Below are 25,921 nucleotides of genomic sequence, written 5' to 3'. Positions count from 1 at the left end.
GCACGTGTGTGGGCAGAGCTGGGGTGGCCGGACTCTCAGCCCCACCCCGCGAGGCAGGAGCCCGAGCAGGCACGGGCCACCCTGGCGAAGGCCTCTCTCCCGGGTATTGGTCACTGGGGACTTTGCCTTTTCTTTGTCACTGTGGCTGGAATTCTCTCGACCATATTGAATTTCCCAGGACCAGGCTCTTAGTTTCATTGATGTCCCCGTGTTCTAGCTCCTCGCCCGCCTCTGGTTTCTTACTGCCCCTTCCTCCCGGCCGCCCCTGCTGTGTCTTTGCTGCTTCTCTGCTGACTTGGCACCCGGGTCTCGCCTGTTTACATGTATGAAGGGAACGTGTGTGGGGAGGGCCCTAAAGCATGTGTGCCTGTGTTCACATGTGTGTGCACTTGTGTCTGTGCACATGCGTGCAGTATGTACTTGTGGTTGTGTGTACATGTTTGCAGTTGTGCATGCATGTGTCCACTGTGTTCACGTGTTTACATGTGTGCAGTGTGTACTCGTGGGTATGTAAATGTTTGCAGGTGTGCGTGCAAATGTGCCTACTTCATGTGCCCATATATGCAGTGTGTACTTGTGGGTATGTAAATGTCTGCAGGTGTGCACACACCCATATGTATGTTCACGTGTGCTTGGACATGTGTGCAGTGTGTACTTGTGGGTCAGACCGCGCGGTGGACGCCATGCAGACTCGGCCTGCTACGTGCCCATGGGGCGGCTGGAGTGGATGCTGTGCCTCACCCCAGGGGCACCGGCTCAGCGCCGAGGTCAGCTAAATCTGGGGGTCACACAGGAGCTGCAGAACTGGGGGCTCCCTCCGTTCCTCTGTAGGCAGAAGGACTCCTCCCCCGGGGGCTCCCAAATTCCTGTTCTGGGGGGCAGGGGTCATGTCCGCACGGAGGGTTGGGGGACCCCAGAGTGCGGGGGCCCTTGTTCCAGAATGGAAGGAATCCGGAATCCCAGTGTGGCAGATCCTGGCCCCCGTGTGCGGGATCTGGCCCCTAGGGTGGAAGGACTCGGGGTTCGGGAGAAAGGGCCCTAGGTCCTAGAGCAGGAGGGTCTTGGTCCCGGAGCACAGGAACCCCGGGAATACTCTCAGATGCAGTGCTCAGGGCCCGTCCCGGCATCTGTCTGCGCCCGTGCGGGCGTCTCCGGGCGGGCGTGGAGGCGCGTGTCTGGGGAGCATGAGCCTCAGCGTCGCAGGAGCTGCCATCCGCGTTCAGCCGGGGTCTGGGGCTGCTTCCTTCCTGAGGGGTGAGCAGGGGTTTCTTTGGTTCTGGTGTGGAGGGCAGAGTGCCTCGCCACAGCAAGGAGGCACCACTTCCTGTAACGCACGTGTTTGAGGAGGGAAGTGCCTGGGAGGTGTTCTGTGAACAACAGATAAATGCATGGGATGGGGAGATGGTGCGGGTGAATGGGTGGATGGATGGGTAGATGGGTAGATGGATGATGGATGGATGGATGGATGGGTGGATGGACGGGTGGATGGGTGGATGGACGGGTGGATGGATGGATGGATGGTGGGTGGATGTATAGATGGGTGGATGGATGGATGTGTGGGTAGATGGATGGATGGATGGATGGGTGGATGGATGGATGGATGAGTGGATAGATGGTGGATGGATGGATGGGTGGATGGATGGGTGGATGGATGGGTGGATGATGGGTGGGTGGATGGTGGGTGGGTAGATGGATGGATGGATGGATGGGTGGATGGGTGAGTTATAAGGTGAGATATAAGGATGATGGTATTATAGGATAGATGGACGAATAGGCAACAGACACTGCCAGGAAGTTGGGTGGGTCTGAAGTTGTGAGAGTATATCTGGTAAGTGCAGAATGAGCGTGCCTGAGTGGCTGGATGTCTGGGCAGAGAGGTGGGTGGGTACATGGGTGGGTGGGTACGTGGGTGGGTGGATGAAGGGGTGGAGATGGAGGGATAGATGATGGACAGATGGATAGATTGATGATGGAGGGATGAGTAATTGGTGTATAGGTAAATTAGTGGGTGGGTCAGTGGATGACAGGTGGGTGAGGGAGGGGTGGGCGGGTGGGTGGGCAGACGATGGATGATGGGAGGATGGACCGATGGATGGGTAGATGGTGAGTGGGTGACTAGATGGATAGATGGGTGCTTAGGTGGTGGGTGGATGGGTGGAGCATGAGGGTGGGTGAGTGATGGATGTGTGGATGGGGGTGAAGAGAGGACGGGCAGGGGATGGTTGGATGGACTGATGGGTAAGGGACGGGCAGGTCAGGCGGTCATCAGGCGGGTGGGAGGGGCGGGCAGATGGGTGAATGAGCCAAGGAAGGAGAAGGCAGGTAAGCTGAGGCCCCGCCTAACTTCTGCCCCCAGAGAAGCTGCGACTGATCCCCAGCCCCCGGAGCTGCAGCTCCTCAGCGAGCGCCCTCGGAGAGGGGCGCGGCAGCTTCTGCTTCCGGGGCAGGCCTGGCCGCGGGACGGCCCCCGGTGTGTCGCGGGGCGCGCGGTGACGTCCCCGCAGCCGCGCGGCTGTGGGAGTGCAGCAGCTCCCAATTAAACTGTTGAAGTGACAAAGACCCCTGGTAATCACGGGATTAAAAATAACCAGGGCTGGCTGATGCCAGAGCAGGGGCCTCTCGAGCCCGCGCTGGGTGGGGGGAGGGAGGGAGAGCACCGAAGGGTGCCCTGCCTCGGCCGCGGCAGGGAGCGGGGGTCTGCGAGCCGCGCACGGGGACAGCCCCTGCTCCCACCCCCTCCATTCAGGCCAGGCTTGGCCCTGGACTGGCTTCCTGGGGCTCCCCGGAGGGGCGCAGCACACCGGTCACCCCCCTGTCTGCTAACGGCCCATGGGAGTGTTCTCATGTCAGACCCGTCTGGGGGTGGTTTGGGACCCCAGGGCCCCCACCCCCCAGGGCACAGCCCCCAGCACCCAGATTTCTTTCTTCTTGATCTCTCCGAGGGTGGCCAGAGCCCGCTGGGGACCTGGCCGGCCGAGGGGCGGGTGCGGAGCCGGGAGCCCGGCCGGAGCAGTGGGTGCCCCTGGGGGTGATGGTGTCGTCCCCCCCGCGGGGCAGCCTCACCAGAGCCCCGATGGCCCGGTGTAGTGTGAGGGTGGGCTGTGCCCCCAGACCTGTGATGAAAGGAGGGTTTGTTTCAGCCGAGCCCCAACGGGGGAAACAGCAAGTGAGCACGGGTCTGGGGGGTGACCTTCAGGCAAACCCCCCAGGGCGGGGGGCCACTGCCCTCACCTCTGTGCCCGGGGTGGGGGGTTGGCGCTGCCCTCGCACCCGCGCCCCTTGCAGCCTTATGTTTTGTTTTTCTGTCTTGGTTTGGGGTCCGCAGGGCTCACTCCTGCCTCTGCTCTCAGGGATCACTCCTGGCGGCCTTGGAGGACCGTACACGATGCCAGGGGTCGAACCTGAGTCGGCAGCGTGCCAGGCGAGCCCCCTGCCTGCGTCCTCTCTCTCTGTCCACCCTCGAAGCCGTGGCAGCCTCGTCCCTGCTGCAGGCCCCTGAGTCGGCATTTGGAGGCTGGGAATGCCCACGGGGTGAGGGTCTGCGGGGCCCAGGCCTCGTCTCTGCCAGACTCCGTCGGGACGGGCGCTGTCGGGGCGCTCTGTGCGGCCACTCCTGCCGCAGGACACGGAGCCTGACACCTCCTCCCCGCGGGCAGGCCCCTCCGGACACTGCCCTCGCCGTCTCCCCCGGGTGTGAGGCCAGCGGCGTGCCCTCCCCCGGTTACTGTGTGGCCTCGGGGGCTGTGTTCCCTTTCTGGGCCTCCGCGGCCAGGCCCCTGTGGAAATGTCACCCTGGTGACTCCTTGTCACTGGGTGTCAGCAGGGCTCATGGGTGCCGCCCCCCGCTGGCCCACAGCCCCGACAGGCCTCCTCATGCTGGCCTTGGCATGCAGGGACCTGAGCTGACCCCGAGCATGGGGACGCACACCCTCGGTGCTCTGGCCTCCGGGTGAGGGTCAGTAGGAGGCCTGGGGCCAGGCAGCACACGGGGAGTCTGCAGGCCCCTGCAGGCCACTGGAGCGGGCATCCCGGCGGGTGTGCGCGGCCAGAAACCCCAGGGCTCCCCGCGTGCTTGGCGCCGAACTCGGTTTTGGCCATTGTGGGTTGAGAAATTTTTTATGACTGCCCATAAACATGGACTGGAGCGATAGCACAGCGGTAGGGCGTTTGCCTTGCACACGGCCGAGCCAGGTTTGATTCCTCCACCCCTCTCGGAGAGCCCAGCAAGCTGCCAAGAGTCTCCCGCCCGCACGGCAGAGCCTGGCAAGCTCCCCGTGGCGTATTCGATATGCCAAAAACAGTAACAATAGGTCTCACAATGGAGACGTTACTGGTGCCCACTCGAGCAAATTGATGAGCAACGGGACGACAGTGCCACAGTGCTACAGTGCCCATAAAGATAAGCCCATGGCAGAGGGGCCTAGGCAGAGTGTTAGAGGCACAGGCAGATGCCAGTCCAGGGAGAGCACTTGGGATAGACAAGTATGCCTGCGAGTGTGGCTGGGTCACACGGGCTGGGCACCAGAGAGGACAACCTCGCCACGCCCATTGTTTTAGCCCCACCCACTGCTCTAACCACGCCCACCACGCTCATCCCTCCCACCTCTCTAGCCCCGCCTGTCATCCTAGTCCCGCCTACTGGTCTAGCCACACTCATCACTCTAGCCCCGCCCATAGTTCTAGCCACACCCATCACTAGCCCCGCCTATAGCTCTAGCCATGCCATCAGCAGCCCGCCCATAGTCCTAGCCACACCCATCACTGGCCCCGCCCACAATTCTAGCCACACCCATCACTGCCCCGCCCATGATTCTGGCCACACCCACCACTGGCCACGCCCATATTTATAGCCCCGCCCATCATACAAGGGGCCTGCTGAGGGCACTGACCTGCCCCAGGATTCTCAGGCTGGACAGGCTGCCCCTGTGCTGAGCCCATCCCCACTGCAGGCCGCCACTCTAGAGTTGGGTTCTGGGGAGGCTCTGCCTCTGACCCCCTCCCCCCGAACCTGGAAATGTCTTTGTTCATCATCCTCGGGCCGCTGCCCAGGGACTCTGGCCTCACTGGCTGCCCGGGTCAGGTTCCCATTTGTGAAGAGGGGCACCCAGAGCTGGCGTATCTGGGCCAGGCACTGGGCGGTGGTCCTTCCGCCCGGACCCTATTCCGGGCTCCTCCTCCTCTGACCTTCTGTCCGTGAGCACTGTCCCGGGAGCCTGCCGTCTAGCAGTGACCGAGGAGTGGCCCCAGGGTAGAGGTATCCCAGGGTGCTGGGAAGGCGTGAAGGCGCTTGAGGGGGGGGCACACCTCGGCATTCCCTGGGGTTGTTGGCGCTGAGGGTCCCAGAGCAGGCAGCAGGTAGGCGTCAGACCCGTGGAGGCTTCTGGAGAATTCTAGAAGGCGGCCCGGGGCGGCAGCCTCTCGGGAGGCCACTATTCCGTGGTATCGTCCCCAGGGGCCTCCCTGGACACACCTTGTGCCTGGCACTTGCCCTGAGCCCATACCGCCCTGTGTCATGTCTGCTCAGGGCCCTGGGTCGGGGCCGCGTTGGGGCCGGGGGGAGCCGTGTCCGCAGGGCCTGTCCGGGGCTGAGTCCCCGTGGCGGGCACGCCCAGAGCTCTGCACAGGCGGCCAGTTGGTCCGTGCGTTGCTCGGGGGGCGGGTCCCCAGGACGCCGCTAAGCATTTGGTGGACCCTCACACTCAGGGGGAAGGACAGAGGCCCCCTGCTCCAGCCGCACCCCTGCAGCCCTGCTGGACTCCTCAAAGCCCTGACTCGGGTTCGGGGTGACGCCCGTCTCGGGAGCCTTCCTCCAGCACACGCAGCGACGGGCCCCCCCTTCAGGCCCGCCACGCGTGCGTCTCTGGCGCGGGGGCCACGGCTGCGGCCCCGCCCGGCAGGCAGGGACAGTACTGGCCACAGGGTGAACGTGCTGGCGGGAGCGGGGCTGCGGGGTGCGGGGCGTGCCGGGGCCCTGCCCCCCTCCCCTCCTCCCTGTCGGGGGCGGCCAGGGCCCGAGACCCCCCAGGCGGCCCACCCCCAGCCCCCGGCCACGGCAGGCCTGGTGCTCAGCACAGATGCTCCGCACGCTGCAGCCTGCACCCGCCCCGTCTCCAGGGCAACAGGATCCTCATCACGGCTGAAAATAGCACGCGCTCCGCCCGGGCCTGCGCGCTGCCTGAGCCCGCCTCCCCCCGCGGGGCAGGGTGGGGGCAGGGGCCGCCCCGCAGGGCTGCCCCCGGGCCGCTGCCCCGGGCCTGTGTGTGTGTGTGTGTGTGTGTGTGTGTGTGTGTGTGTGTGTGTGTGTGTGTGTGTGTGTGTGTGTGTGTGTGTCTCACGCCAGCCTGAGCCCGCAGAGCAGGGCTGAGCCGACCCTGGGAATCAGGCCCCGACTCCAAAGCCCTCACCGCCCCGCCCCCGCCCGGCCCCCTCCCCGGCACCTCCGTGTGGACACCGCAGAGGACACCCGGCCGGCCGGACACTCTCCCCTCCTGTCACTTGTCACGTGGGTGGCCGGCCAGGGAGGTGGCGAGGCAGGTCGCTCTGGGCTGCCCTGACACGGCCACGGATGGAGCAGGGGGGAGGGGGCGGGCGCCCCAGGACACTGTGGACAGAGCAGGCAGGACCCCCGCACCCACCGCCTGCCCAGGCACCGGCCATCAGGAGCGCAGGCCCCACTCCCCATCCCCTTCTGCGTCCCAGGCTTGGGAAGCTTCTGGAAAAGCAGAAGCCGCTTCTCTGTTTCCCACCCACACAACGGAGGCAGTTCTGGACCCCTGGCCTGGAGCCCTGCCCAGAGCTCCCTGTGGCCCAGAGAGTCCCGGTCAGCATCGCTTTGGCCCCTGACCTCCGTGAAAAGGAGGAAAGAGCCAGCTCTGCCGCCTCCCAGCCCCGGCGCTGTTCCTCCTGCCTCAGTCGCCCCGCCCTCACGCATGCTTCTGCCGAACTCCTACTCGTCCCACAAGACCCCGCCAAGATGGCCCCTGCTCTCCTCTCTTCCCGCAGAGCCCTCCTCCCGCCGCCCCGCCGGCAGTTCCCGCACGCCACGCCCCCCGCCAGGCAGCCCACTCTGTTGTGAAGATCTGTTGCGCGCCCGTCTCCCCCACCTGCCCGCCCGCCCGCCCTCCGCGCCTGACTCATCTCTCCATCCGCAGCTCTGACAGGCAGACACGCTCACACCCATTCATTCACAGCCATGCGTGTGGGGGGCCTGGGAGCAGGGTGGCACGGGCGGGGCTGGCGGCAGGTCCCGTCCCTGCCTCGGGGAGCTGCTCCCCAGACATCCCGGGAGGTGCTCACCGGCTCAGGGCACAGCCCCAGCAGTGAGTGCAAAGGCCCTGGGGCAGCAGAGAGGCGGCACTGGGTGGATTGGGCTGGCCGGAAGCCCATGTGGGCGCAGCCCCTGGCGGTTCCAACAGGAAGCAGCATGCGGGGTCTGCGGGCAGCCCTGGGTGGATGTGGGGCAGCGGGAGGCCTGTCTGGAGCCAGGGCAGGACATGTGGGGGGCTGCAGTCTCAGGAGCAAGTGACTGGGGACGCCCAGGGCCTGGCCCGGGGACCCGCAGCGGGGGGAGAGGCCCCTCGGGCCGCCCTGGCTGTGGCCTTGAGGCCACAGAGAGGCGAGGACACTGAGGCAGGAACACACGGGTCACCTCGGCCAGCACGGGGCAGACCCCACATGCAGGCGCAGATGGGCGGGCTCGGGCCGCGAGGGCGGGACTGGCGCGGGAGGGCGGTGGCGTGGCGGGAGCCGGGAGCTCGGGCCCTGCAGGCGCAGCCGGGGGGGTGAGTCCAGGAGCAGAGAAGGGGGGTGGGGGCCTCCCGTACGCAGGCTGGGGTCCGGGCCCTCCCAGGGCCGCCTCTGCTCCTGGGCGCTTGCGGCCTCTCCGCCGCCTCCTCGCCGTGGCCCCGTCCACAGCAGCAGGACCAGCGAGCCACAGGCTGAGCCGAGTGACCGGGAGGACGTGGCCTGGCGAGGGCGGGGCCGGGAGGGGTCGCCGGCGCGGCATGTGGGTCTTAGCAGCTGCCCAGCACCAGGGTCCCTCTCTGCGGGGGTCTCTGAGGCTGGCCGCCCGCGGGGACCCTAGCCCCGTCCAGTTGGGTCCAGGGGCCTGCCTCGGGGTGGCCGGCCTTGGGGTGGGTGCTGGGAGGGCCCCGCGTGCCCCGCGCGTCCCCGTCTCCCAGGAAAAGCCTCCCGAGGACGAGCCCCGGCTGCCGGTGAGTCACCCATGTGACACGGAACCAGCTGCAGATCCGCAAGGCGCCGCTGGCTCGGGCGCTCGTGGCGTTTATGCGTCTCGTGGGGAAACAGTTACTCAGGGAAGCCACTCCGTGCAGCCCCCCCCCCCCCCGCCCCACGGCACGCGCGGCTGCAGCCGCACCCACGACGGCGGCTTCGAGGATTCCCCGCTCTGAGGTTTCCCAGAGAGCCAGCTCCCCGCTCCCCTCTGCCCTGCTGCCCCCTCACCGTGGCCCACCCCGGGCCCCTCCCGGCACGAGCCGGTGCCTGCCTGGCCAGTGGGAGCCGGGGTCAGGGCCGCGTGGACCCCGGGGCCAGGCGAGCCCCGGGCGCCCATCATCTCTGTGGCCCCAGGACTGGTTTGCTAGAGACGCGGGGCCTGTCCACACACGCACACTTGCAGGGGCTGCCCATGCGGGTGGGGGGAGTGAGAACGTGCCCCCCACCCCCACCCCCGTACCTCTCGGTGTGTGGAGGGGGGCGTGGGGGCTGCTGTGGCCGGGGCTGCCCTGGGCTCTGCCGGAAGGTGTAGGAAGCCCTTCCCCCCACCTCAGGCACAGGCAGAACTGCCTGTGTGTGTATGTGAATATGTGTGTGCCTGCGTACCCGTGTGCATATCTGATGTGTGCATGCCACATACCTGTGTGTACATTTATGTGTATGCGTGCGTACATGTGTGTACCTGCTTTGTGTCTGCACACATTGCAACCTGTGTGCATACCTGTATGTACTTTCATGTGTGCAACCTGTATGTGCATATACATGTGTGCATGTGTCTACCTACACACGTGTGCCTCCATACATACCTTCTTGTGTACCTGTGTATGCATGCATGTGTGTACCTGCTTGTATGTGTCATGTCTACCTGTGTATGTTTATCTATATGAGTGTGTACCTGTGTTCATGTGTACCTGTGTGAATGTGCGTGTGCTTGCATTTATGTGTGCCTGTGAACCCATGTGTGTGTGCCTGTGTACCCATGTGTGTGCCTGTGTGTGTACATGTCTGTACCTATGTGTGCCTGTGCACCTGTGTGCATGCATGTGTACCTGTGTGAGTACCTGTGTTCCCATGTGTATCCCTGTATGCCCATGTGTGTATGTGACATCGTGTGTGCCTGTACACCTGTGTGCATGCAAGTGTATCTGTGTGCCTGTGTTCCCATATGTATGCCTGTGTGCCCTTGTATGTGACACCGTGTGTGTGCCTGTGCACCTGTGTACATGCATGTGTACTTGTGTACTCGAGTACCTGTCTACACCATGTGTGCTTGTCTACCCATGTGTGTGCATATGTACCCGTGTGTGCCTGTGTGCCTGTGTGCATGCCTGTGTACCCATGTGCATGCCTGTGTACCTATGCGTGTGCCTGTGTACTCGTGTGTGCATGTGTGCCCATGTGCATGCCTGTGTACCCATGTGTGTGCCTGTGTACCCGTGTGTGTGCATGTGTATCCATGTGCATGTCTGTGTACCCATGTGTGCCTGTGTACCATGTGTATGCATGTGAATCCATGTTCATGACTGTGTACCGTGTGTGTGTGTTCATGGAGGCATCCATAGGACCGGGGAGCTCTGCAGTGAGTTGCCCGCCTTCCTCCCAGCCAGTCTCCCCAGTGGATGCTGGCTGGAAAGGCTACCTCGGCCTTGTGGGTGGTGCGTGACCAGGTGCCCACGCCCTGGCCTTCTGGCCATTCTTTGTCATGGGACAAATCCCTCCAAGGAAGGAGCCCCCAGGGAGGTGGGGTCCTCGGCACCCGTAACAGGCTGTCAGAAATTACTCACTTGTGGGGCTGGAGCAATAGCACAGCGGGGAGGGCATTTGCCTTGCATGCGCCGACCGGGGTTCAATTCCCAGCATCTCATATGGTTCCCTGAGCACCGCCAGGAGTAATTGCTGAGTGCATGAAGCAGGAATAACCCCTGTGCATCGCTGGGTGTAACCCAAAAAGCAAAAAAAAAAAAAAATTAGTCACTTGGGCTGGCACAACATGACGGGGGGGGGGGGCACTTGCCTTGCATGTAGGTGACCTGGCCCAGCCGCCGGCTCCCCATGTAGTCCCCACAGGAATGCTCTGAGTGCAGAGAGAGCCAGGAGTAGGCACTGAGCATGCCAGGAGTGGCCTCCAAGTCCCCAGAATAAGAACTAAAGCACTGGGGCTGGAGCAATAGCACAGCGGGTAGGGCGTTTGCCTTGCACACAGCTGACCCGGGTTCAATTCCCAGCATCCCATATGGTCCCCTGAGCACAGCCAGGAGTAATTCCTGAATGCAGAGCCAGGAATAACCCCTGTGCATCACTGGGTGTGACCCAAAAAGCAAAAAAAAATAATAATAAAATAAAATAAAATAAATATTGAAATCTTCCCAACTATAAACATGGGACATTTAAAAAAAAAAAAAAAAAAAAAAAGAACTAAAGCACTGTAGCACTGTTGTCCCTTTGTTCGATTTGCTCGAGTGGGCACCAGTAACGTCTCTATTGCGAGACTTGTTGTTACTGTGTTTGGCATATCGAATACGCCACGGGGAGCTTGCCGGGCTCTGCTGTGCAGGCAGGACGCTCTCGGTAGCTTGCCGGGCTCTCCGAGGGGGACAGAGGAATCGAAGACCGCCCTGCCCGCTGTGCTATCGCTCCAGTCCAAAAGTGAATTAGCTGAAATAAACCGATAAAGGCGAGGGAGCCAGCGGTGACCCTGTTGCGCTGTGGGAGGGCTCGGGCACGCGTGCAGGTTACTCCTGCTAAGACTGCAGACTTGGTCCAGGACCCCCTGAGGCCCAGCACAGCCCTGATGCACCGCCCCCTCCGCCACCAGGCTCTGCGTCCTCTTACAGCTTCCCGGGGGGCCCCCAGAACCTACTGACGAGCGGGGAGCGCGTGAAAGTCAGAAAGCTCCGCCAGGTACTGTAGAGCCCCAAGCAAGTGAAGAATCGTCCCCGGGCCCCTCGGGGCGGGAGGCCAGTACACGGGGAGGACGCTGGCCTTGTGTGCTGCCGTGACTGAAGCCAGCAGCCCCAGATGTAAAAGTCGTCATTTTGCACAGACTGGGGGCTTGGTGCTGCCTTGTTAGAAAGCGCTACCGGGAGGGGAGAGTCGGGCTCGGCAGACCCCTCGCGGGCTTCGGGGGGTTCGCTGGAGACTGGTGTAACCACGGGGCCCCTTCGGGAAGCTTCCGGTTACCTCCAAACCTCTCGTCCGGAAGCTCAGACTCCCAGGGAGAGCTGGACCTGTGTGTCCCGTGTCATGCTAGTTTTGCTTTTGAGATGAGACCCGTGTTCCCCTGCGGGGAAGCCCTGCAGGGGCAGGGGAGACGCTGGCCGCACTCACAAGCACTAGCTCCTCCCGGACCCTCAGACGGTGCCCCCTGTGGGTGTGTGGGCAGAGAAGCGGGGCAGCAGGGACAGTTCCCGAGTCCCCGAGCACCACCTGAGGGACCGTCCAGCTGGTGGCCGCAGCTGGGGACAGACGTTCCAGGCGGCTCCAGGTGACCAAGGGCACGGGTGCCCGTGCTGGAGGCCTGGCGCCTCAGAAGAACGCCCCGCGGAGTCCGGTCTTGCCTGGAGCGGCGTCCCTGGGGCAGGATGTGGGGGCCGAGCGTGAGGTGTAGATCCCAGCCGGAATGTGCCGGGCAGCTGGTGGCTGGTGCCGAGGCCCCGTGTCCAGTCCGCAGGCAGCTGCACGTGGCAGAGCTGGGCTGTCCTGCAGGGGTCCCGCCCCCACGCCCCGCTGTGCCTTCCCCGGGCCTGGCCACGCCACTTCCTGCAGGCTCTGCCCCGCCCGGGCGTGGAGACCCGCCCACGGCCTGTGCAGGCCGGGCACGGAGAGGACACACGTGCAGGCCCAGGGGTCCTGGAGCGCAGGAAGCTGGGGTCGGGCTCTTCCCCAGAGCTCCCTCCCCGTGTGTGCATAAGCCTCTGACCCATGTTCACCGTGTCCCCATGTGGCTCAGACATGCATTTACACATGTTCTTGTGTGTCTGTATGTTGATACAAGTGTACCAGGTCATTTGCAAGTATCTGCGTGCGTGTGGTCATGTGTATACATGTGTGCATGCTGGGTATGGCCATACGTGTGTATCTCAGCATGTTCTTGTGTGTGCATGTGTTCACATGTGTGCAGGTATGTTGCTAATGTGTGGAGGTATGTGTTCACATGTGTGCTGGCATGTCTCTGCAGACACCTGCATGTATTTCATGTGTTTGTGTGTTTGCACTGTTTTCATTTCTATATGTGTGCATTTTTTGTGTATGTGTGTTTGCATGTGTACACTTGTATGTCTGCATGTGTGCTGTGGTGTTTGTGTGTTTACCTGTGGGTGCTTGTATGTTTGCATGTGTGTTTGCATATGTTTGTGTTCACGTGTATTTGATGTGTACACGTGTCTGCTTACATGTCTACATGTGTGTAGCTTATTCGTGTTTGTATACATGCATTTGTGTATATGTGTGTTTGCATGTGCATACTTATGTGACTGCAGTGTGCAATGCTGTGCTCTTGCATGTGCGCATGTGTGTTTGCATGTGTGCATGTGTTTTTGCATGTGTGCATATGAGCCTCATGTGTGCATGCGTTTGCCTCACGTGTGCATGTGTTTACGTGTGTGTTTACATGCGTGCGTGTGTGTATGCTTGACAGCACACAGGCTGTCACCCCTGCTGCTCTCAGAGATGGGCTGCAGGGTCCCCCTGACAAGGACACTTGTTCCCCTCGAGGCCCCTGTGGGCCTGGTGGACGGGCAGAAGGCCTTGGCAGCTGGTGCAGGCACCTGGGGCCTCACCCGGAGCTGGTGCTGCCCCGTCCCCCTCGGCTGCTTCCTGGCCAGGAGCCCGTCCTGACGGCCACACTGACCCTGCCCGGGTGGCCGGGTTCAGCAACCATGTCCACTTCCTTGTCGGGCACAAACCCCTCGGTGGCCCGCCCTTCCGGTCCAGCCGGGTCTCCGCCCAAAGGCCCAGGGAGGACGTCCAGGGGCAGCTCTGTCCACGTCGCCTCTCGGGCCCCCAGCAGTGGGCGGCAGGGGGGGCTGCAAAGCCTGCACTGCCCCCGCCCGGAGCCTGGGGGCACACGCGTGGCCCCTGGTCCCAAGTGCAAATGGCGCGGTCAGGGCACAGCCTGGAGGGAGGCGGGGATGGTCGGGCCCCACTGCCCGGCCAGGCGGGTCCAGGCCTCCCTCCCGCACACGGGTGCTCGGGCCCTGCCGGACAGCCCAGGCCTCTGACGGCCCCTCAGGCCGCGGGAACCCCCGTGCTGTTTCACCCAGCATCCTCCCGCGCTGACCCCCGCCCCCTGGAGACCCCCTGCCTTCCCTGGGAAGCACACCCCTCTCACAGTGCTCCCAGCTCTGGCTTCAGCCCTGCATTCGGCCGGAAGTCGCAGGCTCCGGGAGTATGGGCCGGGAGCCCGCGTGGTCCCTGGGCCTCCTCCACCTGGCTGTGTGACCCTGGCTCGCTCACTCACCCTCTCTGCGCCCCTCCTCTGCGTGTGTCAGCCATCACGACCACCACCAACCCCTGGGGCAAGTCTGGGCCACATGGCAGTGCTCCAGGGGCACTGCCCGAGCCCCAGTCGCTGCTGCCGCCAGCCTGAGCAGCTGGCCGACAGAGCCCTGGGGGCCGGAGGGGGCACATCCCACAGACCCGCCTCTCAGGGTGCAGGGAACCTCCAGGGATCCACCAGCCTTTGTGCCTCAGCCTAGACCCCTGGCGGCGGGAGCTGCCCCCCAGCAGGAGAAAGAGAAGGTGGGCCCCGCCCCGCCCAGTCCCCCTGAGGCCCTTGGCCCCGCCCGCCTTCAGGGTAAATCCCAGCCTGGCCCCGGTACCCGCAGGTCCCCGCAGGGTCCTGCTCCGCCCCTCCCCCACGCCTGGCTTCACCTGAGCCTCTGGCCGGGACCATTTCCCTCCCGAGCCACTGGCTTACGGGCTGAGTGACAAGTGTGGCCTCTCTGCCCCCCTCCGCCGCCCCCCGACGGCTCGGGGTCCCTGAGGCTGCGGAGCCGGAGAAAAGCCCCAGCGTTCCCAAACGGGAAAGCAATTACCCGGGACGGCCGACAGCCTCCGAGTGTTACCTCGGCCGGTGCTAATAGCCGGGTTGAATCATCGCCTCTCGCTGCTAATGGCGTGTGCGTAATTGCCTTGCCGCGCGTCCTTCACCCCGACTTATTTAGACTAGTGACTGATGCGTCGCCATGGAAACCAGCACTCGGAGGGAAAAAAAAGTCCCCGGTACAGTGGCAAGTGGCAGGGAACCGGCTCCGACCGGGAGCTCCCAACTTGTGCCCGCGCGCGGAGTCTCGGCCGGACCCGCCCGGCTGCCCCCTGGGCCCGGCTCCCACGCTGCCCACCGGGGCCCGCCGGGCACGGGGCCCCCGCCTCTGCCCGCCCGCCTGCCTGCCTGCCGGGGCCCCGCGCAGCGGCAACTTTTTGCCTCGTGGATGCACAGACAATAGTAGATGGGGCCGGCGGGACGTGGCGGGGCGCGCGGCCACCCCGGGCGGCCGGGGCACGGGGCTGCGTGAGATGGTCACACCCCGGCTGGAGAGGATGGCCCAGAGTTCGCGGTTCAGGAAGAAAGTTCATTTCGGAGGTACAGGCTGTCCCCGCCCTGCCGGGTCTTTGTTCCCTGCCCGGCCGGGGGTGGGGGGTGCTGGGGACAGCGGGTGGGCTGGCGGGAAGCCGGTGTGAGCCCCGGGAGCGTCTCGGGCTATTGTCTCGGGGGCTGCGGGGACGGGGTGCTGGGCGTCTGTGCTCTCAGGAGCCCCGGCCGCGTGGGTCCCCCCCTGCGGAGACCAGAGCCGGCATGCCGCGGCCCCTCACAGACTGGGGAAGGGCGGCGCCCGCAGGGAAGGGGGTGCTGGGGGGCTTATTTGAATCCCAGGTGGCGGCAGACCAGGGTCCCGTCGGGTGGGGCTCCGTGACCCAGAAAGACCCGGTGCCTCTCTCCGAGGCGGCCCCCTCCCCTCCTGGAGCTCGCATGGAGGTTTCGAGAGAAACTGAGGCTCAGAGGGTGTCGGCAGGACGGACCCCCCGCTGGTGCCCCTCACCCAGCCCTGTGCCCCTGGAAGGCGGAGAGTGAGCCCCCTCGCCCTGAGGCGCCCGCCCGCCCGAAGACCCCTGCCTGGCGGACGCGTGTCCCGCCCGCAGCTCTCTGCCCCCCGCCCCCGCCCGGCGGCCCTGCCTTCCCGGGCCTGTTTCCTGAGCTCAGCTGCCAGGGGCCCCAAAAAAAGACTCTCGGCACCTAAAACGGATCCTCCGCCCCCGTGGCTTCCTGGGCTCCCTCCAGCCCTGCTCCCGCGCCTGTGCCCTTGGGCCCGGCTTTGGGGGGCGTGGTGGTGGGGGGGTGCCTGGAGCCCCACCCCAGACGGGAAGCACCTCCGGGGGTCCCCACAGGACTGCCTTTGGGGGACCCCCCTGAGGTGGTCTTGGGGGGCGGGTGGGGGAGGGGCGGGGATGCCTTGCCCACGGCCCCCTTGCCGGCCCCTGGGAGCTGGGGTCCCTGCAGGTGGAGCGCTGTGGGGGAGGGGCTCCCGGACACAGCCCCCCACCCGCGGCAGAGGCGGCTGCTGACTGGCGTTCTGCCGAAATGGCCCGGCGGGTGCCATGTCTGGGTCACACGTGTGCGCTGGGCCGCCCGGGCTGATTAAAACACAAACCCCCAATTACTAGCGAGTGGGGGGCCGGCCGGGAGCTGAGCCCCGGGAGTGCGGCCAGGGGGACCACGCTCGCTGGGTGCCACGCCACCACACCCGTGGGGAGGGGGCAGTGCGGGGCGGGAGGTGGCCAGGGGCAGGCCTGCAGCCGGGCACCCTCTGGGGGTCTCTGAGCCGGGACCCGGCACCCAGCAGCACGGGCGCCCGCCCCACCCGCCGGCCTGTCCCTGTGCCCTGGAGGGCTGTGGGCGGGGGGGCTGTGGTCAGCACCGTGGCGTGGCCGCGCTCTGTGGCCTCGGTCTGCGCCATCCGTGCCCCTCGGCGAGTGCCCTGAGGACACCCCCAAAGCAGCAGCTCCCCAGGCCCGGCCCCCCGGGCCCCCCGGTGCCAGCAGAGCCGGCTCGGGGCTGTGGGGCCGCGCCAGTGCCCGGCCGCCTGTGCCACCCTCCCCGGCCAGCAGGGACAGGCTGGGGCCCAGGGGCGCTGCGGGAAGGAGCAGGCGGGAGGGCGCAGGGCCCCCACGGTGGGCTCAGCTGTGCAGAGGTGAGGGCTGACCCCAGCCTGCTCTTGGTCGCCTGGGTTTCCTGCAGGAGGTTGCGGGTCGAGGGTCGAGTTGGGCTGAAGGTGGAGCCGGGGGCCCAGGAGAGGCCAGACACAGGCTCTGATCTGGGGTCTGGCCAGGACCCCGGCCCCGAGGCCACGAGTCACTTTCCTGCAGGAAGGACCCCCTTCCCCGGGGCTCAGCAACAAGTGCTCCCGTGGGGTGAGAAGGCCCGACCCCCCATCCCCTCCTCCTCCTTCACCCCTCCCCCGCCCCCTCCTCCTCCCCCATCCACGGTCAGACCTGACCTCCCTGGGGCAGCCATCAGCGCCCCTTCTCCCCTACCCCTGCGTGTACCGTGGTCCCTCACCCCTGCATGCCAGGTGGCCGCTGCCTCCTGCCCTTGCATGTCCTATGACCCCTCACCTCTGAGTGTCCCGTGGCCCCGCACCCCTGCGCGTCTGACCTCGTGTCGCGCTGACAGGGCTGGGAGTGACTGGGGTGTCCTCGCTGGAAGGCAGTGCTGGGCTCAGTACCGTGCGGCCAGTTCCTGGGTGGGGCACGCCGTGTCCTGGCTGCGGGGACGCCGTGTCCCGGCCGCCCACCCTCCCCAGCTGCGCAGAGCTCCCGCCCACGGCCCTGGCACAGCCCGTGCTGTGGCTGGGGACTCCCCAGCAGTGCTCAGGCGGGCCCGCTAGGCTCTCAGGGCCCAGAGCTCCTGGGGGAGACACAGGTCTTGGCGGGCCTCGGTGGGGACCCTGAGGGGGGCCCGTACCCCAGGCCCCGCGGGTGACGGCGTGGTCGAGTCCTGGGGAGGCGCCGGTGGGCTGTGAGATGCGGGGGTCCGGGGTGGGGCAGGGGAGGGAGCTGGAGGTCCCGGGAGAAGCACCGTCCAGCCTCCGGCTCACGGGGACTGGGACCTAGGGGCAGCCGGGGGGGCCGCAGGGCGAGTGCCCGTGTGGACACTGCAGCCGCCCCCCGCGGCCATCAGAGGCTGCCGGCATCTGGGGGGTGACATCGGAGTGGCCCCAGGGCTGTTCCCCGGACCTCTGCTTGGCCACGCTCAGCAAGACTCGGGGTTATCTCAGTCAGACGGGGCCAGGGGGCGCCCCGGGACCCCCGCCCTGGAGGGTGTCGGCCATGCCGGGGCCACAGGCCCTCCGTCCAGCCGCCGGGCTTTATCCCTGTGGGGGTCCACTCTCTGCAGTGTTGGGGGGCCATGGGGGGGCCAGGCACCAGCCCAGGGTCTTCCACACTTCCTACCCTCAGTCATGGCCCTGGGTCCAAACTATTGGGCTTTGTCGTGGGGAAGGCTGGGCCTGAGGGACCCAGGTGACAGTCACCCCCAAGGTTTTGGGGTTCTGCCTCCTTCTTGCATCGTTCGGAGGCTGCAGGGAATTTTCTGGGTATCAGCTGATTTTCTGGGTAGGAGGTGGAGCCAGAAGTGCAGGGAGATAGGAGCGCTCCATCTGACACATGCAAAGGTCCTGGGGCAGAGTCGCAGTGTGGAGGCAGCGAGGGTGGGGGCAACCCCAGGGAAGCGCAGTGCCGTGGAGAGGAGGCTGGGGTGCGGGCGGGTCTGGGACACTTTGGGGCCTCACTGTGCGTCCAGTCTGGCTCTGTGGGTCCCGGGCTGCCCTGTCGGTCCCTCCGAGGGAGAGTCTTGGCCTCCGACTAAGCCAGGAACCTGCGTCCTGAGGAGGCCACCCAGGCGCTCACTGCAGGGGCCCCCGCGTGCTCTCTGGTGGGGGATGTACACGGCCACCGCGGCGGGAGGCTCGCCCAGCGCCTGAAACTCAAGGTCGCGTCTCACTCACCGAGGGTGGCGATAATCGATAACGAGGCCAGAGACGGAGGTGACGGTGGCGTGAGTGGGTGACGGCACTAGGCTTGGCGAAACCTGCCGTGCTAACCGTCTCCCCAGGCGGAAGGGCAGGCAAGGGCTGTGCCACGCCCACAGAGTGGCAGAAACGGGACCTGCCCAAGGCCTCGGCGGTGTTGGAGGGGAACCGGTCGCTTTGCTGGCCTTGCCTGGCCACTTTCAGACCTGGTCAGTCTGAGACGGTCGCCACTCTATTTAAAACCGTGTCGCTCGGGGCCGGAGATAGTGCAGCGGGCAGGGCGCTCGCCTTGCGTGTGGTTGGTTGGGGTTCAACCCTCAGCGCCTTAGAGGGTTCCCGAGCCCTGCCGGGAGCGGTCCCTGAGCACAGAGCCGGGAGTAAGCCCGGAGCACCACCCTAAAGCCAAAACTCAATAATAAGAACCGAAAGCTATTGCTTCTGAGGCCTCAATACTCAGCCCCCCGCACCCCCCCTCAGTGACCCGCGCTGGGGCCCCACGCCCCGCAGCCTGCTGTCGGCAGCCGCACACTCAAGCAGGACCCTGTCTCTGTCCCCATCTTGGGCTGCCTCAGTGCCCTGCGGTTCCCCAGACAACCACAGAGTGGCCACATGGGGCTCCGGCAGCAGAAGCAATTAAGAGAATAAAAACAATTAGCAACCGTCCCCGCGGCCGCGTCTCGCGGCTTCACGAGCTATTCTGCTTAACCCGGCGCTGCTGGCATGGCATCCCGCCCACCCGCGCCCTGTGCCGCCCCCAGGCCTGGCCCACCCGCCCAGTGCACACAGCACGCCCCCCGCTCTGCTCACCGCACCCCTGGCCCCTGGCGTCTCTCCCTAGTCCCCGTGTGCGGGACCTGGGGCCCCCTCCCACAGGGGCTCCATAAACAGTGACCGGGACCCGCGTGCCCTGTTGGGGGGAGGGGCACTTCCGGTCTAGGTCCAGCCCCAGGGCAGCTCGGGGGCCCATGCATTCAGGCCCCCACACTGCTGCGTCCACCTGGGGTTCGCCGCACTGGGACTGTCCCCGTCCTGCCGGAGGTCTGGGAACAAGGACCACACCCCCGCACTTGAGCAGGCTGGGGGCTGGGGAAGGAGGGCTCAGATGCTCCAAGGCCGAGGGGCCGGGGGTGGGTGACGGGTGGCTGGGGGCTGCAGGGCACCTGGAGAACGTTCTCGGGGATGGCAACGCCCAGGCCTCGCATGCGGAACACCCGGATCCTGAGCCGGGGTCCGGGAAGGGGCCGTGGCTGGACCGGCAGCCTGCGGAGGGGCCGGTGCACCGGAGCGAGTACAGGAGGGTGCTGGCCGTGGGCACCTGGGGAAGTGCAGGGGTGAGGAGTGGGGAGCCGGGGATCTCCTGGGTGCCCCCAAGTCAGCCAGGGCACATGCACGCCAGGATAGGGAACCCCCTTGCAGGGGGGCACAGCGCAATGCTTGCTCTGCGCACGCACCCTCAGCCATCGTCCCCGAACCCTCCGGAAGGCGGGATCCTCCCTCCACCCGCCTGGGGGCCCAGGAGAGGTGGGAAGGTGGCAGGGTGGGGACACTTGCTCCTGCAGAAACTCCCCGGAAGGGGCTGTGGGGCTCGGCTGCACCCGCCATTGGTGGGAATTGGTCACATGGCTGCGTCTGGCGCAAGGACACCTGGGAAATGAGCAGTCAGTCCCGCCCCCAGCCAGCTCCACAGCCAATGGAAAGGCAGCAGGCGGCCACGTGGGGCGGGGGCGGGGGCGGGGCGATTGCAGTCCCTGCGGAGCTGGGTGCATTTGGGACAGTCCTGGCCATCGCGTTGGGGGCCGGGGCATCCCTGGGTTGTCCACCTCGTGGGGAGCAGGTTTTCCATGTTTGTGGCCCCAGGCTGACCCTTAGACCATCACGAAGTCCCCATCGTTGCCCATAAACCAGGACGAGGGTCTGTGGACAGTCAGCAAGTCTGTCCCTCCTGTCCCCAGGAGCACCGTCTCCACCAGCGTCCGTGTGTCGGGGACGCCGCCCTGGCGTGGCCGGCAGGACACACCCTCCTCGCACTGAAAACGCCATCTCCTGCCCTGCCCTCCTGAGTTCTGCCCCTTTGGGGCCACACCCGGCAGTGCTCAGCGCTTCCTCCTGACGCTGTGCTCCCAGGTCACTCCCGGTGGGGCGCCGGTGCCGGGGATGGGAGTGGGGGCAGCCACGTGGAGGCGAGCACTGACTGCCGCGGCCCCGCCTTCAGTCCAGAACGGAGCTGTCCGCTCCCTCCCCCCACGCCCCTCCCCCGTGGGTGCACAGGTTACTGCCAGGCCCCTCCCAGCCCTAGCAGACCTCAGTGCGCGCGCGTGCGGGCGCGCAGGTGGTGGGGTTTCTGTTGGGGGTCTCTTCTGAACTCCCTCTCCCTCCTGCAGAGCCCCGCGCGGACCGCAGCAAGAAGCTCTTCCGGCACTACACCGTGGGCTCCTATGACAGCTTCGATGCCGTCAGGTGAGACTTGCGCCCTCTGAGGCGGGCCTGTGCATGGGGCACTGGGATCCCCCAGCTTGGAGACCCCCCGGGGCCGATCCAGCCCCCTGAAGTTTGGGGTTGGTGGGGCTGCAGTGCACAGACGCAGGGTTTTGGGAGGGGGAGGGCTGGGGGTCGGGAAGGGGACGCTGTGGCCTTGCTGGGCGAGATGTGGCTGTTGTTGCCCAGGGGGCACCAGGTCCCTCCCAGCTCACTGCCTCTGTGATACCAGCCTCCTCCATGGGGCAGGTGCCAGGGGACCCTCGGGACTGGGGTCCATGGGGTTCACGGGGCTCAGCGAATGGACCCTGAGCGGGCCAGGGAAGTGCTTGTCACGGGATGTGTGAAGTGCCGTGGTGCTCAGTCCCCACCGTCCCCTGCGGCCCCTGGGACGCGGGTCTGTGCCACGCTGCTTCTACCTGCTCCCACCTCCTTCTGGCTTGCTTTTGCTGGTGAAAATTGGCACACAGGGGCCGGCGCGATAGTGCAGTAGGTGAGGCACTTGCCTTGCACGTGGCCAACCCGGCTTCAATCCCAGGCACCTAGTATGGTTCCCCAAACACGGCCAGAAGTTCTGAGCACTGGGGCTGGAGCAATAGCACAGTGGGTAGGGCGTCTGCCTTGCACGCGGTCGCAAGCTGCCGACCCAGGTTCGAGTCCCAGCATCCCATATGGCCCGCCGAGCACCGCCAGGAGTAATTCCTGAGTGCATGAGCCAGGCGTAACCCCTGAGCATCACCGGGTGTGACCCAAAAAGAAAAAAAAATGTTTTGAGCACTGCCGAGTGTGTCCCCAAAACAGAAAAAAGAGAGAAAATGCACCTGGCCCCAAGCGACCTCTTTAAAGTGTGCGACTCCATGGCGCTGAGTGTACTCAGACACCCCAATGCCCCCTCGCTCTGTGTCCTACAGAGCGTCCCTCCGCCAGAGGGACACTCCCAGGCCCCGAGGGCCCCTCTGCCCAGCTGGGCTCGCCTCCGCCTGTCCTGGGCGTTCCTGGAAAGGGCTGTGCAGCCCGGGTGTGTGAGCCACATCCGCGTGACCTGTCACGGCCGAGGCCCCTTTCTGGGCACACCCACGTGGCCACCTGCCCTTTCTTCCCGCTCAGGTGCTTTGCACAGGGCTGAGTTCCCCGCCTCCCTGCAGCGCAGTGTCCACCTTGGGTGCGAGGCTGATTGCAGGCTGCTCTCCCCTCCTCCCTGTCTCCAAGACGTTCTCCCGGGCACCCCGTCCCTCGTCTGTCTCTGGCTTTGGGAGCTGCAGGGCCCTGGGGCAAGGAGGTCGCGCGGTGTTTGTCCAGGGTCTGTCTCCTGTCACTTGGCACCCCTCCCTCGGGGTCAGGATGCCCCTTCCGGGAGATAGACACATACCTGGGTGCGTGTTGGCGGCTCTGCCTTTGTTTCCCCATCTGCTCATGAGCTGTCAGACGCCGGAGGTTGGCCCTGGGACGGAGACCCGGGTGGAGTGGCTGATTCATCTTGGCGCTAGAGCTGGCATGTCCCCGAGCCCTCTGTCCAAAACGAGGTTGATGCATCAGAGACCACCTTGCTGTGCCCAGAATTCAGCCCCACCCACCTAGCCCCGCCCACCCAGCTCAGCCCCGCCCATTAACATCAGCCCCGCCCAACTGGTGCAGCCCCTCCCGTCAGTCTTAGCCCCTCCCACGCAAAGCCCCTCCCACCCAGCTCGGCCCCTCCCATCTGCCTTAGACCCGCCCACCTAGCTCAGCCCTCCTATCCGTCTTAGACCGCCCACCTAAGTCCCGCCCGCCTAGCTCAGCCCCGCCCACAGTGCGCCCAAGCCCCACCTTCTGACCACGCCCTCCAGTAGCCCCCTCCTTAGTTTTACTTCCCGCACTCTGGGAGGGCAGCGACGTCCCCAGGCGGGAAGGCCACGTTAAGGCCCTTCTCCCTGAGGAGCCAGGTGGGAGATAGATGAAGGCCAGTGGGCAGCTGGGGCTGGGGCGGATGACCGGCTCCCCCAAAGTCGGCAGGTGGGGGCGGGTCGCAGGGGATCCCGCTCGTCCCGAAATGCAGGTGGAGGGTTACCCTCGGCCCACGGGGTGCGGGCACCACTTCTCACGGACAGGGGCGGGCAACAAGGAGCATGTGGGTCCCACCGGCCACTGTAACCCCAGCCACTGCCCGGGGACTCCCTGTGCCCCCAGCCTGGGCAGCGGCATGTGCCCACGGGGCGTGCTGGGAGCAGAGGCACAGCCCGCCTGGCCCTGCAGACTCACCTCCCGCCCCCCTTCCCCCCAGCACCCCGCCGCCCGCGCCACCCCTCTCTCCCACCCCCTCATGCACCGTCCACTCAGCCCTCCCCACCAGCCCCCTGCAGCTCTCCCGCGTCCCTCCGTCTGCCAGCCAGGACCCCCGCAGCAGACCTGAGCGCAGACAGCAGGGAAGTGCACGTGGTCCTCTGTGCCTGAGCACTGGCGGGGCAGGGGCCGGGGGCCAGGGGAGGCCTGAGAGGGCAAAGGTGGGCGGAGTCCCGAGCTGTGGGAGCCGCCCTGGAGGCTGGAACAGAAACAAAGCAGGTTTGAGGCTGATGTGGTCCTGGGGGGGCGGTGGGGGGACGGGGTGTGGGAAGGGGAGAGGGGGGTGAGGTTAGGAAGGATGGAACAGGGCACGGGACATGGAGGGGGGTGAATGAGAACTAAGGTCTGGCCCGTCTCCCGGGAGACAGAGGGGAGGGGTGCAGGTCCCCGCCCCGAGGCGCCCCTAACCTGCCTTCTCAGTCCCTGGGGGGCGAGGAGGGCTCGGCGCTCTGCTCCTCCTTCCAAAACCCATTTTCTCTTAAGGATGCAGCGAGCAGGATGGCAATTTATGCTGCGTTCTCCGCTGAATATCCACTATTCATAGCTCCGCGTTCTCGGGGCTTTCAAACCACGCCATCCAATTTTTATATATTTTTTAAATTGCTAGTTGGGAACACAGACGCAGGGTTAAGAGACTCCAAGCGTGCCGGAGCGGCCTGGCTCAGCGCGGCACTCCGAGAGGGCCCCTCTCCCCTCCCCCCCCAGCTCCTGGGAAGGCTGTGGTGCCCCCAGCCTGCCGTCCCCGCCCCCCCCCCCCCCCCCCGTGCACGGGGCCCGCACGGCGCCTTCTTGGACCGCGGCTTGTGGGCGGGGTAGGTGAACCCCTGGCACCGTGCGGTGCGCGGGCAGCTGGCCTGGCGCTGCCGTGGGCTCAGGCCGAGCGCCCCCGGCCCCCCAGCCCTGTCCGTGATCCTGTGTCCGCAGCCCCCTTCCCGGGCCTGGGGGCTGCGCCCAGAGCACCGCAGAGAAAGGGGCTTGGCTCTCTGGGCCCAGGCTGGCTGTGCCTCAGGGTGCGAGAGGGGTGACCCGCATTCGTTCCTTTTCTAATTGGAGGACACAGAAATTGCGGTGGGGGGCTTGGCCAGAGACGTCCCCGTTCCTGGTCCTCAGCAACCCCCCCGGCAGCCCAGTGGGGGTCCTAGGGCTGGAGCCAGGCTCCCAGAGACACAGCAGGCTCCGGGGTCTCGCAGCCCACCGCCACCCACGGAGGCCCCCCCGAGCCACCCTGGCCCCTCCCCTGCCCCCCATGGATCTGAGGGTCCTTCCTCCCCCTGCTGCCCCCCACCCTCGCCCCTCCACCTTCTCAGCCCCGCTGTCCGGCGGCCCCCGCACCCCTGGACGCAGGGACCTTCCCATGGGGCCTCATCAGACCCCACCCCGAGGGGGCTGGGGAGGGAGTCGTGTTTCTCACCCCCATGGCCTTTGCCCTTTGCCCCCCAGGCCCTGCGGCAGCACCCTGCTTCTTGCTGCCCGCCCGTCTCTGTCCCCTCTCTCGGTCAGCCGGTGGCAGGCGTGTCCCGCAGCCCCGCCCCTGGTCTGCAAGGTCCCCCCCCAATTGAACTCAGGAGTCCAAAACGGGAATGACAGGACGGGGTGGGGGGCTGGTCTTGCGCGGCCCACCCAGGCTCAATCCCTGCCGGGAGGGACCCCTGAGCACAGAGCCGGGCCTCGGCCCTGAGCACCACTGGGTGCGGCCTGAAAAGCAGAACTTTTTAAAAAGCGCCCCCCCCCTCGGGTACTACCAGAGGCCTGGACGAGAGCCTCCGCCCCAGCCGCCCACCCCTTCTCCCGCCCCCGCCCCACAGTCCCGGCGGTCCTCGCGGTGGACTCAGCACCGTGAGGGGCTTGTGGCGGGGTGGGGGCCTGAGACGGACCCCACCCTGGGTGCCCCAGGGGGGCCACCGCGAGGACAGTGGTTCCAGGAGCACGTGGGGAGGGAGATTCTGCCCAGCAGCGGCTGAGACAGGGCAGGGGTCAAGGGCAGAGGTCACGGGCAACGTGGCAGGGGCGGGGGTTGGGAGCCCCCCTTGGACATGGGACCCCAGGTCCTAGTGGAGACAGAGAGGCGGCGACCCTGGCCTCCAGGCTGAAGGGGCAAGGGCAAGGCCTGTGGCCAGGACCGCCTCCTGGGGACACCAGCTCCACGCTGGCCGCTGTGAGGCCCTGAGCCAGACCCCAGCCTCCTTGAGATGGACAGAAGGAGGGAGGGAGGGAGGGAGGGGAGGAGGGGAGGAAGGAAAGAGGAGGGAAGGAAAGAAGGAGGAAGGGAGAAAGAAGGGAAGAAAGAAGGAGAAAGAGGAAGGAAGGACAAAGGAAGGATGGGAGGAAGGAGGAAGGGAGAAAGGAAGGATAGAAGGAAGGAGAAAGGAGGGAAGGAAGAAGGAAGGAGAAAGGAAGGAAGGAAGGAAGGAAGGAAGGAAGGGAGAAAGGAAAGAGGAAGGAGGGAAGGAAGGAAGGAGGAAGGGAGGAAGGAGGAAGGAAGGGGGAAGGAAGGGGGAAGGAAGGAAGGAAGGAAGGAGGAAACAGCAGCGGGCAGGAGAGGCTGGGAATCCCCTGGGCACCCGGGAGGACGCAGGCGGGGGGGGGAGGGACAGGCGGGGCCCCCCCACGTGAGCGAAGGGCAGTGAGGGAGGCGACCTCGGGGGTCTCTGCAGGAGCAGCCGTGCTTGCTCAGGGTCCCCTCAGCCGCCCTCGGGGACTGAACCCGGGGCTCCAGCTCACCCACACTCGGCCGTGCTCCACAGGGCCAAGGGGGTCCCCCCGCCCCGTCCCCGCCCTGGGCCCCTGCGCACGGCGTCCTTACCGTGGCCACCCCCTCCGACTCCCCGGAAGCCTGCGGCACGGTCACTGCCCCCAGCCCTGCA

The 25,921-nt window shown here is 65.8% G+C and overlaps 1 protein-coding gene across 8 annotated transcripts in view; it reads left to right on the top strand.

Annotated features, from left to right (window-relative positions):
* Nucleotides 1–25,921, top strand: part of SHANK2 (SH3 and multiple ankyrin repeat domains 2) — a 164,605-nt gene that overhangs the window by 67,684 nt on the left and 71,000 nt on the right. For all 8 annotated transcript variants that reach the window (XM_055143023.1, XM_055143022.1, XM_055143017.1 and 5 more), the window contains one exon: nucleotides 20,645–20,720. In XM_055143023.1, the coding sequence (XP_054998998.1) occupies nucleotides 20,645–20,720 (76 nt within the window). The remainder of the gene's footprint in view (nucleotides 1–20,644; nucleotides 20,721–25,921) is intronic.

Source organism: Sorex araneus, chromosome 6 (genome assembly GCF_027595985.1).
Source record: "Sorex araneus isolate mSorAra2 chromosome 6, mSorAra2.pri, whole genome shotgun sequence".
Lineage (NCBI taxonomy): Eukaryota > Metazoa > Chordata > Mammalia > Eulipotyphla > Soricidae > Sorex > Sorex araneus.
The sequence above is the reverse complement of the archived record's forward strand: the minus strand, read 5'-3'. Positions and strand labels throughout refer to the sequence as shown.